Source organism: Azolla caroliniana, unplaced genomic scaffold (genome assembly GCF_043228905.1).
Source record: "Azolla caroliniana isolate FFs.n. ecotype wild unplaced genomic scaffold, voAzoCaro1.0.p SCAF_14, whole genome shotgun sequence".
Lineage (NCBI taxonomy): Eukaryota > Viridiplantae > Streptophyta > Polypodiopsida > Salviniales > Salviniaceae > Azolla > Azolla caroliniana.
This window is the reverse complement of record NW_028230449.1, coordinates 19,371,579-19,389,537: the sequence shown is the minus strand read 5'-3', so window position 1 is coordinate 19,389,537 and position 17,959 is coordinate 19,371,579. Positions and strand designations below refer to the sequence as shown.

The 17,959-nt window shown below is 35.4% G+C and overlaps 1 protein-coding gene across 2 annotated transcripts; it reads left to right on the top strand.

Annotated features, from left to right (window-relative positions):
- Positions 1 to 6,812: 6,812 nt before the first annotated feature.
- LOC147855771 (uncharacterized) lies at positions 6,813 to 8,561 on the top strand. 2 transcript variants are annotated; one of them, XM_087330423.1, is made up of 3 exons: positions 6,813 to 7,118; positions 7,211 to 7,278; positions 7,801 to 7,930. In XM_087330423.1, the coding sequence occupies exons 1-3, from the start codon at positions 6,971 to 6,973 to the stop codon at positions 7,879 to 7,881; spliced, it is 297 nt and encodes a 98-aa protein (XP_087186549.1). In that variant the 5' UTR covers positions 6,813 to 6,970; the 3' UTR covers positions 7,882 to 7,930. The 2 variants fall into 2 exon arrangements, with proteins under 2 accessions (XP_087186549.1, XP_087186548.1); XM_087330422.1 differs by having other exon boundaries at positions 6,829 to 7,118; positions 7,778 to 8,561.
- The last annotated feature ends 9,398 nt before the right edge of the window (positions 8,562 to 17,959 follow it).

The window sequence follows — 17,959 nt, the reverse complement described above, 5'->3', positions numbered from 1 at the left end:
ATAATCGCACCCAAGTCGATGAAAGTGATAAAAAGGTTGATAAAAAATTTCTTATAGGGGGCATTGAGGGAAAACATGCTCGTGCAAAGGTTGCATGGACCACACTCATAAAAGATAAAAGTGAAGGTGGGGTGGGGCCAATAGATCCTGTGGTGCAAACGAAGGCATTGCTAGGCAAATTGGTGGTCAGGAGCTTGCAACCACCTGAGGCACCTTGGAAAATTCTCTAGCGACGCAGATGGAAGATGTGGTTGCCAAAACAAGGTGGAAGTTGGCCAAGTAACGCTTTTTGGGGGTTTGTGCCTGAAGTGCGACCCAAATACCGGGGATGTACACAGAGTATATGTGTTGTTGGAATTATGAAGGCATGGCAAGGAATAAGAAAGGGAATCGTTTGTAGGTGGAGCAATGATGCATATGCCTGAATGTACATGCCTATTGTTTGGAACCCACTAATTAGAGATGTGGATGGGTTGATGATAGGACAAAAAGCAGGCTTCAAATGGGCCAATTTAATCATTGCCCAAGGGAATACATTGGCAGATTGGAAGAGATTTCTATGTAATGATGTGGGCACTCAAAAGGCTAGAATATGGAGGATAAACAAGGGTAAATGCATGTTAATGAGGATTACATATGCCATTGCATGCAACGAGCAAATCTTGGAAGATGAAGCCATAAGTCCCTCTGAAATTGAATGGACGGGACTTATCGATGCTGAAAATTATCTAATTGGAATTAAGGGAATGAAAGCAGGATCTAATGATGCATGCTACTACAAAATAGAGCATAGAATGGTGATATGTGAGCAACCAACCTATCAAACTGAAAGGCCGATTTGGTTGCCTACAAAAAATGGAAATGATATGATAGTTGACCCCAAGCTGAGTGAGCTCAAACCAACGACAGTGTGTTGGCCGATAGAAGGGCATTCAAATCAGCTATCATGGGACCCAACGATGTATTTCTGGAGAACTCAAGGACAAATTGATGGTGCCAAGTTGGTTCAAATTTTCAAGTACAACAGGAAAATCAGGAGGCAAATTATACTAAAACAAGAACACAAAGATATTGCAGCTTGTAAATTTTGGATACAAGAGGGCATTAGTGATAGGAGATTAGCTAAATTCTGGAAAATGATATGGCATGATAGTGGTGACTGCAAGATAATGATGTGCTTATGGCTTATTGTGCATAGAGCCTTGCCGGTAGGGCATGGGCTAAAGGCCCCAATGTAGATCCTAGATGTAGTGCATGTGGACAACCAGAAAACATTTCCCATTGTCTATGGGAATGTCATGAGGCAACGATTGTATGGAGAAGGGCATTACGATTGCTATGTCATGCCTCTAGCTCATTTACCCTCAAATGGGGACATGCTTATTGGAACTGTCTTGATGATGATGTGGAAAAATTTGATAGGACATGCAAAGCAATGTACAGAGGGCAGAATGGAACTATTCAATTGATCACTGATAACAGTGCACCTACAAGTAATGCCCAGAAGCAAAAAGTTGGAGATCTATGGATGTTGCTTGCACCCATTTTCATATGGAACATCTGGACCACAAGATGTACCAGGGTATTTTCAGCAAACAAATGGCCTCCAACTGAATCTATTAAGCTAATATGGCACACATTAATAACTACATTGAGAGCCCAATATGAGCGGATTGATGGAACAAATGATGCTTCAGAATTAATGAGGTTGAATTTCAGAAAACGATGGTGTACTACACCGACGGCTGCAGAAATTGGAGTGGATATACGGTGGCAATACGTAGTACCGAGATGGTTGTTCCCCCCTCCCATTAGATGATAGAGGGGCGTGAATGACATGAAAAACATGGAGAACAAACATGTGGGCTATTGAGTGTAAGATAAATAAGTGAGGTAGCCCATATGGAAGTAGATAATGACTAAAGTTCTGTATTGTATGTCATTTTAACTAATGGAGTATATTCTTATTTGGAAAATAAAATAAAATTACAAATAACAAGAGCACTTCCTAACATATGAAGAGTGTAGAATCCTGATTCCTAACTATTACTCTCTCTCTCTCTCTCTCTTCGTTTAAATAATGGTTTTCATTATGAAAGAAAAAACACCACCATGACTAACTTACAACAAAATATAGAACTCTTCTAGGCATCTAAATACTGTTATTATTGCTACAAACTCAATCCCAGCCTACACAAATGTCAAATAGCTTATATGTGACCTTGCAAAGTTGGTGCTCTTCATGGGTGAGATTTCGTGACACCATAGCCCCCAATACCTCAAGAACTCAAAAATAAATTGGAAATGAGGTATTACTCCATTTTTCTTCATATGTGCCAAAACCCAATTGAATGAAGATAGTTTTATTCTAGTCAAAGACATCCACACTAAATTGATACACGTCCAAACCATTCTAACCATCAAACATGAAATAAATTGATCCCTATTATGCTCCAATTCCACCGAACAAAAGAAACACATTCCTCTAGCAATGTTTCTTTTGTTTCATGCATCCCCAAGGCTTTGGTAACAATCAAGGAGGCTATGTTGGTGTCACAAAGAAGATTAATGACCTTTTGAACAATAAGATTGCCATTTTTATATTCCAAGAGGTTATACCTTTATCTAGGAGAAGTAGCAAGTATTATTATCATCCTATGAGCCAAATCCTGATTTAGATGGAGGGGATCTCAAGAACTTGATTTGACATTTGTTGGAAATAGGAAATTGACTGTGATATTAACAAATGATGCTTATCACAAGTTTAATGATAAACATAAGTGGATGGAAGAAAGGGTTATAAAGATATGGGGTTTTCGTAAGCCCATTACCCGGTGGTTCAATATGATCAAGGCAGGTTGGTGTTCGTTTTCTTTCTTTTTTGGAATTTTTTATAAAAAAATAAAAAATAAAAAATAAAAACCTATTTTTTCCCTGTGAGCGAGTGAATGAACAGTGAGCAACGAGCGAGGAAGCCTCACCCTACTCCCTCTACGTGTTGCCCTCGCTTCCCTCTGCATCTTGTTCTCGGCTAAGAAATTAGGGTTTCGGCTGAAAACCCTAATTTCTATAATAATCCTAGTTTCAAGAGTTTTCTTTCTTTTCAGCCCGCGTCCTTGACTCCCTCTCATGCTCTATTCTAATCCTACATCTTGTTCTCTACTGCAAACTCAGACTTTCATGGAAACCCTAAGTTTAGCTAAGTTTAGGAGAAGCCCTAATTAATTAATTATTAATTAATTAACTAATATTTTTCAATGAATTAATTAATTTTTTGATGAATTAAGATATGTATTAGTAAATTAATTAATGTATAGTGAATCAATTAATGTTTAAGTGAATTAATTAATTATTATATTAGTGAGTTAATTAATTATTGATGTATGTGTGTATATGTATATATCATATATGTATGTATGTATGTATGTATGTATGTATATATCATATATTTTTGTGTGTACATGTATATGTAAACGAATGGTTTTATAATATTCTTGGGGCCGATTTATATTCTCGAATATTGCGGACGTCGAATACCACGTATATTACGCATGGGTCAATCTATGTATATATATATACACAGTGACATACATATACATACATACATATATAACTAATGAGTTCCATATTCCCCATGATTATGAGTCTTCATATTCCCTAAGAGAGAGTAGTTGTTGTAGTGTTAATGAAGAGAGAGGGTAACCTTATATAAAGCACCCTTCTCCTACTTCATACTAAGTTGGTTATGACTCCTTGTAATGCTACATTTTGTATTTGGTATTCTCCTTGTGAATATACACCTTCTTCTTGAGTATTTCATCTCTAGCTTATCTATCTCGTGTTTCTCTTCTCTCATCTTTTTTCTCTTACACATAACACACATCTCTTCCACTACACAAGAATCATATCCGATTCTTTACACGAGGGTTATGTAACCATCCAATATTTTTGAAGGTTTAGTTCTTGTTTACCTTCCCATCTCAACAAACTTGATGTTGCCAAAACCTACATTTGTAATGAATTGGCACATCCCCTTTCTTGTGGAGGATGCCATTGCACAAAATCTCCCCCCCCCCCCCCCCCCCCCCCCCCCACACACACACATGTCATGAATAAAACATTTTGTCAAATTATGCTCCCTTACGTTTGAATGATCTTTGCATGTTTGCTGTAAATGTTGACATGATAATGCGATATGTTACGGTTTTCCAATCTTTAGGAACTTTGTCCCTAGGGTAAGAAACTAGGAGATATGTTCACATTGTCTTGAAACAACCACCAATTGTCAACGAGGGGAACTTTTTACACTGTAATATCATCCATAAACCATGTTATCACATAAGTCTCATCCACAACATTCATTCGGTCACTATAAAATTTTCTTATAACATGCTATTCTATCGAATCATATCAAACCTTTGTTTTGTATCACTTGAATAAATCCAATCTCAATATACACAAATAAAAAAAGCATCAATATATCTTAAAAAGGTACATGTCATGCCCACAAAATTATGACCTTGATCATGCAACTTATTGTTTAATAATAAAACGAAACATAGTATTTTATAACTATAATCATGCAATTTATTCTTTAGTAATAAAACAAAACATACACTAGCAATAAAAAAATTACTTTAGTGGATATATTATTCCAAAATACATAAATCAATCCACATAATTCAGAATGTGAAACAAACAAAAAAATATGTAAACTTTGAATTCCCATGTGAAAGAACTTTCGAGACTTGATTCAAAAAATTATGGGAAAAGATGACTGACTATGCCAACTCTTCTTTTCAATCAAATAAAGAAAGAATTTATTAAGTTGAGCTAAAGCAAACAAGTAGAAAAGAGTAATTTGCATTCTCATGTTGAGATTTTTACCAAATCAGCCCTCTCCCCTCTTTATAATGGCTCAAACACGCCCTTGTTTATCGACCTTGTATAATACGACTTGCCACACACTCCCTTTAACAAATGTGTCTTATCACACTATCAAGAATCATAACTAATCATAATATGTTGAGGATTATTGTATGCTTATGTAAGAATGATGTGATGAGTTTCAAATGCATATAAGAATCCATTGGTATAATCTAACATAGCTCTAACTATGTATTGATGTTTACAAGTTGTGACAAATCCATTTATCATGTATAATCAAACTCCACTTTCTTGCGTTTTAATTAACCTAGTAGCATGTCTAATGCACATGTTGTTAGATATGCACATGTGTTATACTATCTGTTCAAGTAGTGACAGATATGCGCATGATGTACATAGGAATATATTATTTGCCACCTCTTGTCTTGTTGTCTCTGTCGAGCTGTCTCTATCTCTCTCACATACACAAACACACAGAGGCTAATGGAAGGGTGGAAGCTCAATTTCCAATAAAATTAGTATTCCAGTTTCCTAATTTCTGAAGATCTCCAACATACACTAGTTCAACATGGAGAGATCTCCACTAAGAGGAATGCAAACCTATTGTGCCGATATATTTGTTTTGTTGATACAAAAAATGTTAAGGAGACATCATGATATGCATGTGGCTCGTGTGTATAATCACAATGTTATTATTCAATCTACTCTAATGCCTTTGGATTATTGTTGTCAGATCCATGATGATCTTTTCATTGCTTGCATTGCAATACATTGTGCGTCGAAAGGTTTTATTATGTTGTGTTTTTAGTAATATCTCTCTATGTTGTTGGATCTTTTGCAAGGAACTATGCCAACATCGGCCTAAAGCTCTATTCAAGTAGAAAATCAACACTTCTCCTACATGTTTGTTCCAAGTATTTTTGTTCAAAGCACTCGTCTATCCTTATTTTTCCTCATACATGTATGGAAGTAGCGTTTAAAACCCATAACAATGCTGCCTACTTTGATGGTCTAAGTCAAACATTGATATCTTTAACTTTGAACCTTGAAGTCCCTCTTAGTAAAAGACACATGTCAAAGTAGGTCCTTTGCTCGCATCTTAACACACACTACCCCATGCTGCCTTGGCAATAGAACATGTTAGGCATCATGTGAGACATAGGTAAAAATTATAACCTCACCAAACCTCCCTAGTAACATGCCTTGTCACACTTGGGTCCTACATCATAAGAGAGGATGATCGATTTGATAAGAGTAAAAAACCAGAATATAATATGTAAGTACATGATCTCTGGAATATACGAAGGACTATGTACCTTTGACAATATTGAACCAAGGTTGCCCGATGAATGCGATGCGTTCTTGACCTAGTTTAGGCTCATGTGTATAGGGCACACATTTTTCTATCATATAACAATCTAAGGTACAATGACATACTTTAACTATACTGAGGTGAGTTTAAATAGCATACCATGCCTTTGTTTTTTCCCAAGTTCGTTGGCAAAAAGTATATGCAAGTAAAATTTGTATGTACAAAGTAGAATTATTGTCTCTAGCTAGAAATTAATATATGTGTTTAGCTTAGTAGCCCTAAAATCGGAAATTGGGTGGCATGGCATGGAGACACGTTGTCGGAAGGTGGTGATGCGAGCATTTAGCCTTGGACATGGACATGGATGTGGACATGCACATGGAGGAGGGTATACGAACCTTATATGGTGGGATTGGAATGGTGTACTTAGGTTAGAGTACTAGGTACTTATATAGGATAGATGAAAATGGCTTTTGCTTTGTTGAATGTTGACTTTTGTAGAAGGTATATATAATGTTTGGAGTGTTAAAAAAAGAAGATATATGTATATAGAGACACAAAGTTGGTCTTGCTTGTCTTAGTCTTTCTACAAGATTTGTACATAAAAATGCCAACCTTCATTTATTAACTCACCAAGAGGTCAAATCTCAAAAAACCTTTTGTCTCCTACCCCCTTGCAATTGGCAATATACATATATTCATCTTCCAATATCATCTTCTTCTACAATTCATCCAATTCCTCTCCTCTCTCCTCTCTCCCTCTCTCTCTCAATGTTACTCCACTCTAAATGCTATAATTCATTCTTTAGTCCACAAACCCCTCCACTCAGCTGCAGAACATCATCGACCCACTTCTCAAATTATGTTATATTTTGGTTCCTCATCATTTTTGAGATCACACAACTTCAATCCTCTCTTGGTAAGATCTCTCCCCCCCCCCCCCCCCCCCTATAATGCAAGTCTAGGTTATTAACTCTTTGAGCTTAAAGTTGAATTGATTATTATTTGCAGCCATAAGAATTCACAATGAAAGGAGGCATCTTTTAACTCTACATTGGACATCCTTGCCCAAAGATTCGGTAAGTGAGAACTTACAATTATCTCTCTTTTTATGCCTCGTTCACATTTCATGGAATTTTTTAGTGTCTCTTGCTCTCTTTCCTTATGTTGTTAAAGTATTGTGATTTTGCTTTTGTAAAATAATTTGTTCACACAAATTCATTAACATCCTCAATCCATTATTTCCCTCGAACTTTGTCTACAAATCATGAACATAGCACTCATAGGTCCTTCGTAGTTTGAGATTGAAAATTATAGTAAATATGTAGTTGTAGCATGTAGTGCATTTTATCTCGAAGGGGATTTTTATCCCATTGTTTTAGGCATTCATAATATATGCAAAATGTTACCATCTATATGGAATTTACAATGAATTGGAAAAGAGATGCACATAATTATTCATGGATAGTTGTCATGTAATGTATTCCTGATATAGACAGCTTATTTATAATGATCCTATGTGTCCTTTAAATAGGAAATGAAGATCTAACATTACTATGATTTATAATATTTCTAAAGGTGAGCAATGATATTGTAAGCAGTCAAGTATCACTGACAAGAACCCTAGTAGGGTCATCTCCACCAAATTGTTCTCAAAGATGCAGCAATTGCAACCCTTGTAGGACAGTGCTTGTTCCCATCCATATAAACTCACCATCAATTGCTTCAGAGTACTACCCATTATCTTGGAAATGCCAATGTCATGGAAAACTCTACAATCCTTAGTCAAGTTTGGTATCAAGAAAGCAAGAATTATGAGGTGGCTAAATCATGCAGTTTTATTGCTTGCAAGCCACTCATACATTATCAAATGGAGTGATATTTGGAGCACAACCTTCTTTTCAATCAAGTGTCCTTGAAGTCATGTTAAAATATGATCCAATTCCATCATCACGAAAATTTCTAGTGACACTTGATTTGTACAGTAAAGATGTTGAAACATCATAATGGAAGTAACGATCTTACTACATACATTATGCATAGGCCAAGGAATCATTTGATATTGGGATAGTTGAAAAAGTCACTTCTAAAAAATAAACAATGTACCAATAGAATATGACAACGAATCCAAAATAGTCCTGAATTCCTAATTGAGCCTATTCTTATGGATCTTTGATCGAGTTAGGTAGTTTGAAATTTTACATGCAGAATAGTAGTCAAGTACCAATTTTCGATAGTAATCTAGACTTTTGCAAATTTTTACTTTAGATGTCTAGTGCATCATGTCAATGCACAATTACAAAATTGCTCCTCATTGTTGTAGTTGCACATATATGAGTGTCATTATTTTCATTATTGTCTATATGGTCATGCTAATTTGTCACATCAAAATACTTAAACGCAAAAATAGTTTCTATCCAAACAATTTGTCCATATTACATAACATAAGGTAAGGTAGAGTTAAAGGTTGTGTGATTTTTGTTCTAATGTATCTTTTTGGTATAACAAGAACTACTTGTCATGAAGCATCACTCTATTAAAATAGAGGTTGGCACTTTGAGAGTGCAATCGTTATGTGACAATTCTAATTCAATTTTAATGTGGTTAAATAGTTAAACCTTGCAACTTATGTGAGTTCAGGATTACTCAGCCATGCCAAACTAAGGCTAAAAATCATGCCTGGACTAGACATAAAGAGAGGGGCTTGTACCAGCTAGTTGAATCCCAATTTATTCTCATTTAAACACAATAGAAATTCAGTGTCAAAAGTAATTAGAAGCGAGATATCATCACATCAACCTATGAACCTTTACGATTAGAAAGGTATAGCTAATAAACTAAATTTAGTCAAAGTAATACTAAAGGTCAAGGTGAATATATTATCTTGAGAGTGAATGTGTGTGTGCGTGTTTCGACATTACAATAGATCCACTTGACAAAAAAACCCATATTGAAAATTTGTTGACTAAGGCAAGGATGCGGTTTGCCTTTTTAAGCAGTCAATTATTTGCATAAACCTATCTATTTCTTCCAAACATGTATATCATGATGAAATAAAGTTGAGCCCTACAAAATATAAAGAGATATGCATTGCTTTGAGAATACAAACCCACTCCGGTGAAGATGCAAGGGATGCATTAATATCTCCGTCGTCGACAACATCTTACAAAAGGAGATGTGAATGCATATATAACATTGTCGACTAAGTTTGACAATATGTGATTGCATCTTAGGCAATATCTTATACCTACTATTTTCTTGCATTACATGTCGCAAATCAATGGACCATACCTTTTACAACCATTCTCTCACATGTATGTGTGTGCACATGTGCCTCTCCTTTTCTCTTTAAAATGGAGGCGAACTCCGCGTGCACATGGATAAGATTATATTGTTTTGATTATGCTAAAATCTTGGGGTTGTGTATTGGCTCATCCATCAAGACATCACACTCTATATTGGGTCTATCGAGCAACATTCCAAAACAACATTATAATTGTATTGAATAAAGAGTCCATACTTGGGAGTGGAGGAAACATAAACAAACACATGCCCATTATGTTCTCTCGAGAAAGAAAAAAGTTTAGAACGATAAAATCTAAAGGATTTTTTATTTTGTTTTGTAGAAATAGACAAAAAAACTATTGACATAATAGCACCTCCCTTTTGTTCTACTTTCAACTAGTATTCAATAATCTTCTTGGGCCGCGAGATTTATGTTCACATCTAACACATTAATTTCTTTTTCTAAACCGTGTGTTAACTTTTTTGAATCAAATGTCAATTATGCGTCAATGAAACTCGAAATTGTAATATCATATATACAGTGAGAACTTGCATTCCACTAGTTTTAGTGATAAAGGTTCCTGGAGACTTGGACATATAAACAGAAATGCAACATGATGATCTCGGGTAGATAGAAGGCATATATACCTTTTTGGCGTAAAGTCTAGTTTCCTAGAACCATGAGATAAACTTGAAATTGAATTATAGATGTTTATCGCCCACAACTTCCCCATGCGAAACAAATGTTGTTCCATATTAAATGCGCACCGAAATGATAATAATGCATAGGTAAGAATGGAGAAGTATTTCACGAAGATCAAGGCATATAGGTCATCAATCATGATATATTCTTGTGTGTGTGTGTGTGTGTGCATAGATATTACCACGATGGCTATTTCATAGTGATTTAGTCCAACTAAAACAATATGTATACAGAAAGTGCTAGAGTACATATTGTGAGTATGATTAGCACACTATATACAAGCCTTTGTACATAGCATATGAGACTTCATATGTATCCACAAATGATTCCTTACTTATTCACGAAACTATGTTATTATATTTTAAATTCAAATTAAAAGGCTTCTGTTTTGTAGTGTTAAGGTTATGAGCCCAAAATCTCTAGCAATGTTTTTGACAAAAAACCTTAATAATTTTGCAATAACAAATTGTTTCCTCTAAAATGAATGACATCGTTGACATTCCATATAGGGAATGAGAACGATATAGTGACAACCATATTACAAAATTGTGAGATCTCATTGATAGTCACGACCTTGCAAACTTGATTATAAGTAAATATATATAGTGATTACAATGTTAACAAATGATAATTTCTCATTGGTCATTATTTGAGTTATTGTAGTCTTGATTTGCATGTAGTTTTATATGGTCGTTATGGTCCTATAAAATGTTCGATGAATTTCTATCCAACTACTATCCATGTGAGATGAGGATCCACGACTCATGGAACTTTGGAAGGGCTGATTGCATGAAGATAGATACATGCAAACATAAATTCTCTTCAACGAGTGTTTATTCTAGCAGAGTCAAAATTCTTGTTATTATGTATTTACCTAAGATAACTTCTCTCTTTGCCCAATGTGTAATATTGTTATATGTACCAAATGTACGAAACATTGGGTTGTTTGTGTTTTACTATTGTGAGGTATTTCAGGTAATGTGAGGTGTCAGGGTTTCAATACTTACTATAATACATTCTAAGATGTTGAAAACTTTGGTTTATATTGCAAGGAAAACCTCAATGTATATAAAAAAGAAGTTCCTCTTTTATGTTAAAAGAAAATCTCAATGTATATGCATCTCAATTTCACATGGAAATTCTATAAATAAGCAACTTGAAGCATAAGTTTGTGAGATATTTGTGGTTCACATACTTTGGTTCCTAAATATGGATATTGGATAGGCCATATATGTGAAGATGCACAAGGAATGAGCATAATCCTCCCACTTACAAACAAGAAAAGAGTTCATCAGTGTAAAGTTTAAACATCATGCATGTTATAGGATAACTCTCCTTTAATTGCTTTTAGCTTTGAAAGTCATGAAATTCAGATATATTCCATGTCAATTGAACAAGTATTTTCCTTTTGAAAATCATTCGTGTACCCCCTAGGTAAATGTAGTGGTCACTAGTTGGCCTCCCTATTGGTTCAAGAAATTGGTTTACCACATGCACAGAAAAAGCATATTAGTCCAATGCGTAGGGGCACATATGTTATCCTATGGTAGGCCAAATCCTGGAACTAGACAAACCCTCGTGACATGTTAATAAAATAATGCTCTCTTTTGTCAAATCCAACTTTTGTTCCCTTACAATTTCTTAAGCAACCGTACAAATACGATATGAATATATCTTAACTTGCCTAGTACATCTTATTGTTCATTTTAAAGGTTAGATGGTCTATGCAGATGCAACTTACAATTCCTTATGTTCCATGTGATTGAGCCCTATGGTTCTTGGTTCACAATCGTCATGTATAGGGGAGCATAAACAATATTCTAGCCTAGCTTGCACGGCTAGTGTTGTAAGTGGAAGATGTACAACCGACAAACACTTTGAGAGAGAGAGAGAGAGGAGGGGGGGGGGAAGCTTTGTGCTGAATATGTATGTGTCTGTGCAATCGCACGTGCGTTTGTTTTTATCTCCATAAATATGTAAAATTCTATATGATTATGCTCAAACCATCCTCTAGAGACTAAATGCAAACAATGACATCATATAAACATAAAACAAAGCAACCTAAATTTCATATTCATGTCATCGTGTGTGTGTGTGTGTGTCACGTTTCAAGACCAATAACTACCTATGATTAGTTTTCCTTTTTACTTTATGTTGCACAAGAAATGAGAAGTTTTCCATTAAAGCAAGGAATTTATTTCAAGACACCCCATGGAATATTTCATATCTTGCTAGAATATGGATAAGAGGATCCATAGCTAATTCAACATTTCTTCTAAGGTGGTGGATAAAATACAAAATGCAAGAAAAGCCCTATATATCTACAAATAAATACGACTAACTATACTACAATGTTAGCCATGTGGACAACCACTAGAACTATCAAGGCTCGAAGCTACTTGTATGGTTGTACCAAATTGTCTCGAGCTTTAGATTAAAATATTTTTCTAGACCACATGTTTCCCGCCTTTAAGCAACCCATGAAGGTTGTTTTGATCACTAGTCCATGTCTAGCTTTTTCGAAAACACCAAGTGCTTTAGCATTCAGATTCACCACTTGACCTTTGTTAGTCAATTCATCATTCTTCCTATCTTATTTACAAAGGTCATTCAAAACTAGCATCAATTTTTTATTCATGCTAGTTTGGAGGATGAACAATGTTCATTGCATGTGTATAAATAATGTTGATTTGTGACTTATAAACATGCAAAAATACAATTCAAGATATCAAATTGATTTATTTTTTACCAAACCTATTGAAACATGTGAGACAAGGAATTTTAGTCAATGTTTTTGTAAGATTTAGATATAGAGAAAACTTTGAAATGATAAGTAGCACTAAAGGTTCACATTGGATGAGTTAAAGGTTGTATGTTGAATATAAGTACGTAGCCAAGCAAAATTATAATATGTTCTATTGGATTGGGTGGGTTATTATTATTATTATTTTTTTTTTTGGGGGGGTGGGGGGGTGTATACAATGGTGAGCTGAATGATGACGAATTGCATAAAAAATTCCATGGAAACATTCATTCGATTCTTTGGAATTCATGTGACGAGAACTCCCAATAACACTAAGTTTTTTTCTTGGGAATCATAGACAACAATGCATGTGTTGAGAAAAGCTTTGTATGGGGAACAAGTCCAAAGTACATGATAAGGAAGGGCTCCATTTGCTTGTTCGTACCTCCGACAACTGGTTGGATCAAATTTTGAGACATAGAAATAGACATTCCTTAAGAGATAGTGAATTTCTTTCACACCTTTTCACTTGTTTTTTCTTCCCTAATCAATGACTTTTGCATGTGCGACACATCATTACAAAATGTATGCAACCATTCTTGAGGTTCTAGCTCCATTTTCACTATTTTGGTTGATAGATCAAAATACACACAAACATATGCAAAGTCAAATGTTGAGAGTGTTAATCTTGAATGTGCATAAAAATTGTTAAATGGGACTTTAAACTTCAACTTTCCGACATAAACAATATCCACAATAAAGGTTACGGTGGGTTTCCCATGTTAAACCAATGGGTATGCCAATTTCTTCTCGTTGTGGACTGTAGCGTGGTTGGGTGGAACAACAAAGGTTCTTGACCAAGAGATGGGTGAGACAATGTGAATTAAGAATTAAGATAGTGGTATTGAGAAATTTGTACAAAATATATATCAAAAGGAATGGGTAGAAATACAACTAGTAAAAATGTTTTGGATGAAAGAGATTGACGGTAAGATCAACAATAAAAAATGGGTTAGGAAAAGAAGCCACCCTTATGGCCCAAATTTAGTGGGTCTACATAGGTCTAGTCACATTGGGATGGATGAGCACATGGTGCCACTTTGCATTCATGTCTTTGATTTGTCAAGCTCTTAGTATATTACAATCTTTGCAAATTTGAGTATTGAGCACATGTGTAAATTGTCCTATCTTTTTTATTGACATCCATTCATTCACAATCATAGATTGCATTATTTAGTATTGGTACACATGATGTGATGAGGGCAATATGCCACCAGAAGGTTTCATATGTTATAGAATGTTAGTACCATGAATTTCATGGAATATTCCCATGCACGGTGTTTCCCTATACCTATAAATCCTTGTTACAAAGTTAGACATGATAAGGCAAGAAACAATATATTCGTGTGATTTCAATATTGCCACTTCTACTCAAATGGGAAGAACTAATTCCATATGTCTAAGAATAATCCCATAGAAAGACTTTTGGATCATTATACTCATTACAAACTTAGAGGAAGGACGATTATGTTCAAGGGCATACTCATTTAACAAACGATGTGCGGTTTTGAAAAGTTTCCCCTTGCTTCAAGGTTTGGTGAGTGATGTTAATGTTCATGGATTTAGTCATCTTGAGTCTTTGTTGTAGTTCATTCCCTTGCCTTGCCTCGTTAGGTAATGAAACTTGTTTCCCTATGGATCATATAACTAATATTTATGTTTTAGGTGTAGTATAAAAAGAACCCCTCATATAAGAAGACACAATATCAATCTATGTCATGTGGTCTCAACATAGCCCTAGTAAAACAATGACAAACATTTTCCCATGTACCTAAACAATAATGCTTAGAACAATTTCATTTTCATATTTACCAAAACAAAAGTTTATTTTTTCCAAAAAGGCACTACTATCCCATTAGTTAGGAGAGAATATTACATAAAGACTATACAAGGTGGTTTATACATAAATCGGGGAATCACCCTCCGATCGAGTTCAAGAATATGAGGTACGTACATATTCTTTCAAACTGACTACTTAATGTAAGTAGGTATCTAGAGCTATAAACTAGTGGCAATCATATCCAGCCAACACGAGCATGATCCTCTAACATTCAACAGAGGGAGGGTGGAAGGTGAGTAGGAAACAACTAGTGTGGGGGTTAGTAGTTCCATCTCGGGCCATTTCCTCCTTGCGTCAACATCAATGTGTTCCTCCATTTCTACCAAAAACATAAGCGGACAGTGACCACATCGTCGTAGTGTCTGCAAACCTCGTCCAACTGCCCTTGTAGGCAACTGATAATCATGAACCAAATGTCCATGATCATTTCCTCTTTAGGGGGGGGGTGTACCAAATCTTGGAAGACCTTTAGGCAACATGCTATCCACAAATACCAAAGGGTGAAGCCTGCGATCAACATCCAAATCTCTTGGAACCGAGGGGATACCGAAGTTTTTAAACATCAATCCTTAGCTTAGATAATGAAGGTGGGCTTTAAACATCAATCCTTGGTAATACTCATTTAATCTTGTAGTTTTTCCTCCTGAATTGATCTTCTCTCATTATTATTGTGATATCCCCCTCCATTATACCTACTTTCATGTGGCTAACAAAGTAGGACCCTTTTGAACTCAACATGTTTTATAAATATATTCCTTAAATCATATCCACATGAATACTTTCTAAAAGAGAAAGATTGAAAAGAAGTATTTTGATGTAAAATCTGAGAATAAAAGACCACTCCATGTTTTAACTCACATGCATCCTTCAAATAGTAAGATGGGTTAGAACTACACATTTAGAGTAGGTGTGTTGTCTTCAATGCCAAACAAATGTGTGAAATATTTACTTGAAAGATAACGATTACATGCACATGATGTTTAAATATTTCACTACTATAATTTATGGCATTATGAATCCCAAATGCATGCATGGGTTACATCCTATTGACAAGACCTTTACCAACCCCAAACTCTTAGTGAAGAATTTCTTACAAAAGAACTTTTGTTCGGAAGTCAACAATAAATTTAGTGTCAGAACCTTAAACACTTGAAAAATATCAATTCAAAAGGTTTTGAAGACCAATCACCAATATCGAACAAACATCGTTGAAACCAATAAAGGAGAGATGATCATCTTCAACGATAAAACCACAAGTCATAATGACCAAGGACCATAATATAATTGAATGCCTCTCTCTCACGGTGCCATCCAACATCATATATTTAACGAAAAGGTTAAAAGTGAATTCACCATTTAAACCATGAGCCGTATGTACAATATCTTCTTTGGGGACCTCATGAAAATGAACTCTTCTAAGTTCTCATGTAGCCAGCCTGTTATGCTCATTAAAGTAAAAGCAATGGAGAAATTCGCCATTTCATTCCATTGAGAGCAATACCACTAGAAGTTGTGAACCAAGTGCCTTCATAACATGTCATAACATTAACTACTTTTACTCCTTTTTCAATTGAGATCTAAATGACTAAGATCTATTTTTATGTTTTAAAATTGGTAAATTTAGATCCAAACTTGTAAACACTAATCGATTTGTTAGAGTATTTTTAAGCAATTATTAACTATTAGTATTTCAGTTGGTCATCAATTAGCTATTACTTTTAAGTCGCATATTATTTGCACTTGATCCTCAATTCAATCATCAATGTAACCAATGATAGAGAGAAAATAAAATCACACACACACACACACACACACACACACACACACTCTCTCTCTCTCTCTCTCTCTCTCTCTCTCTCTCTCGCTCTCTTTCATACCTACGGGAGGTGACAATTCCCTCTCCAACAAGTTTCAATATGCGACAAGCGGAAACGGATTCCCTTTCTAGGTGAACTTTTTAGGTGAACTTAGGTAATAGATGGATCCCCTTTTCAAACATTAGCCTTTTTTTCAAAGGAGACATCTGTTTCCAAACATTGCCCTCTTTTTTAGAAGAAACAACGAAGTAGTTCCTCATTTCGATAGTATGTTCGGCATCTATTTCAAAAGAAACAGCAAAGTAGTGTAGTAACACACTTGATCGTTTATTACAACTCCAATTAAACAAGTGGAAATGGATCCCCTTTCTAAATATTCCATTCTTTTAGGTGAACTGAGAAAGTAGATGGATCCCCTTTCCAAACCTTAGCCTATTATTCACGAGAAACACCCATTTCCAAATATTGGCCTCTTTTTAAAAGAAACAACAAACTAGTTGCTCATTTGGGTACTATGTTTGGCTTCTTTTTCAAAAGGAACAACAAAGTGGTAGGATACTTCATAGCATGCTATAATTCCAATTAAATTCCATGCCACATGGGTGAATGACTCTTGTCCACCATCACCACTATTCCCACAAGACTTGACCCACACGGTATTAGGTACAAGTGAGGACACTCAAGGTAGCCATCTATCTTAGGTATGTGTTTTGCATAATGCTCCCAAGATTTAGTTGAAAATATAACATTAATACCTTGCGCTCCATAACTTAGTTCTAATTCCTAATCCCATGGATATCCTCCATAATTCCAAAAACATGATTTTCAAATTTGAGGTATATGTAGTCCCATAGTTCATCACTTGCTTGCATTTTGAATTCTTTTGCTTCATGCATATGGTTGCCTTCTATGTTCTTTGCTCTCTCTTTTTTCCAAAAAAAAATTGTTGCCCATTAGTTAGATAGAAATATAGGAGGTATCATATGTACAAGAGCCAGGCCTCATATAGAGCTTTGTGGCTTTGATTAACTCTAAAAACATGAAACCTAAAGTGAACCTTCTACAACCCAGGGACGGTAGGGGGATGTCGCATGGGGGGAGTCCTTGGTGGGAAGAGTCATTTCGGTGGGAGATAACACCACTGTATATTGCCGCCCTACAATTGCAACATCGACGTTTCACACCAACTCAAAATGAAGGTTGCATGTGCCCTGAATGTCGAGTCTATTTCGCTTTGAATATCTTCATATGACCCATGAAGGAAGGGGATGAGGTGATCCCAAAGTTACATGATTACCTTTGTTCGTGGGAT

What these genes read in the sequence shown, in the direction of transcription:
- LOC147855771 (XM_087330422.1), top strand. Translation starts at nt 6,971, where the DNA reads ATGTTACTCCACTCTAAATGCTATAATTCATTCTTTAGTCCACAAACC. An exon ending in ACAACTTCAATCCTCTCTTG is followed by an intron (nt 7,119 to 7,210) that starts GTAAGATCTCTC and finishes TATTATTTGCAG; the next exon opens with CCATAAGAATTCACAATGAA. An exon ending in CATCCTTGCCCAAAGATTCG is followed by an intron (nt 7,279 to 7,777) that starts GTAAGTGAGAAC and finishes ATATTTCTAAAG; the next exon opens with GTGAGCAATGATATTGTAAG.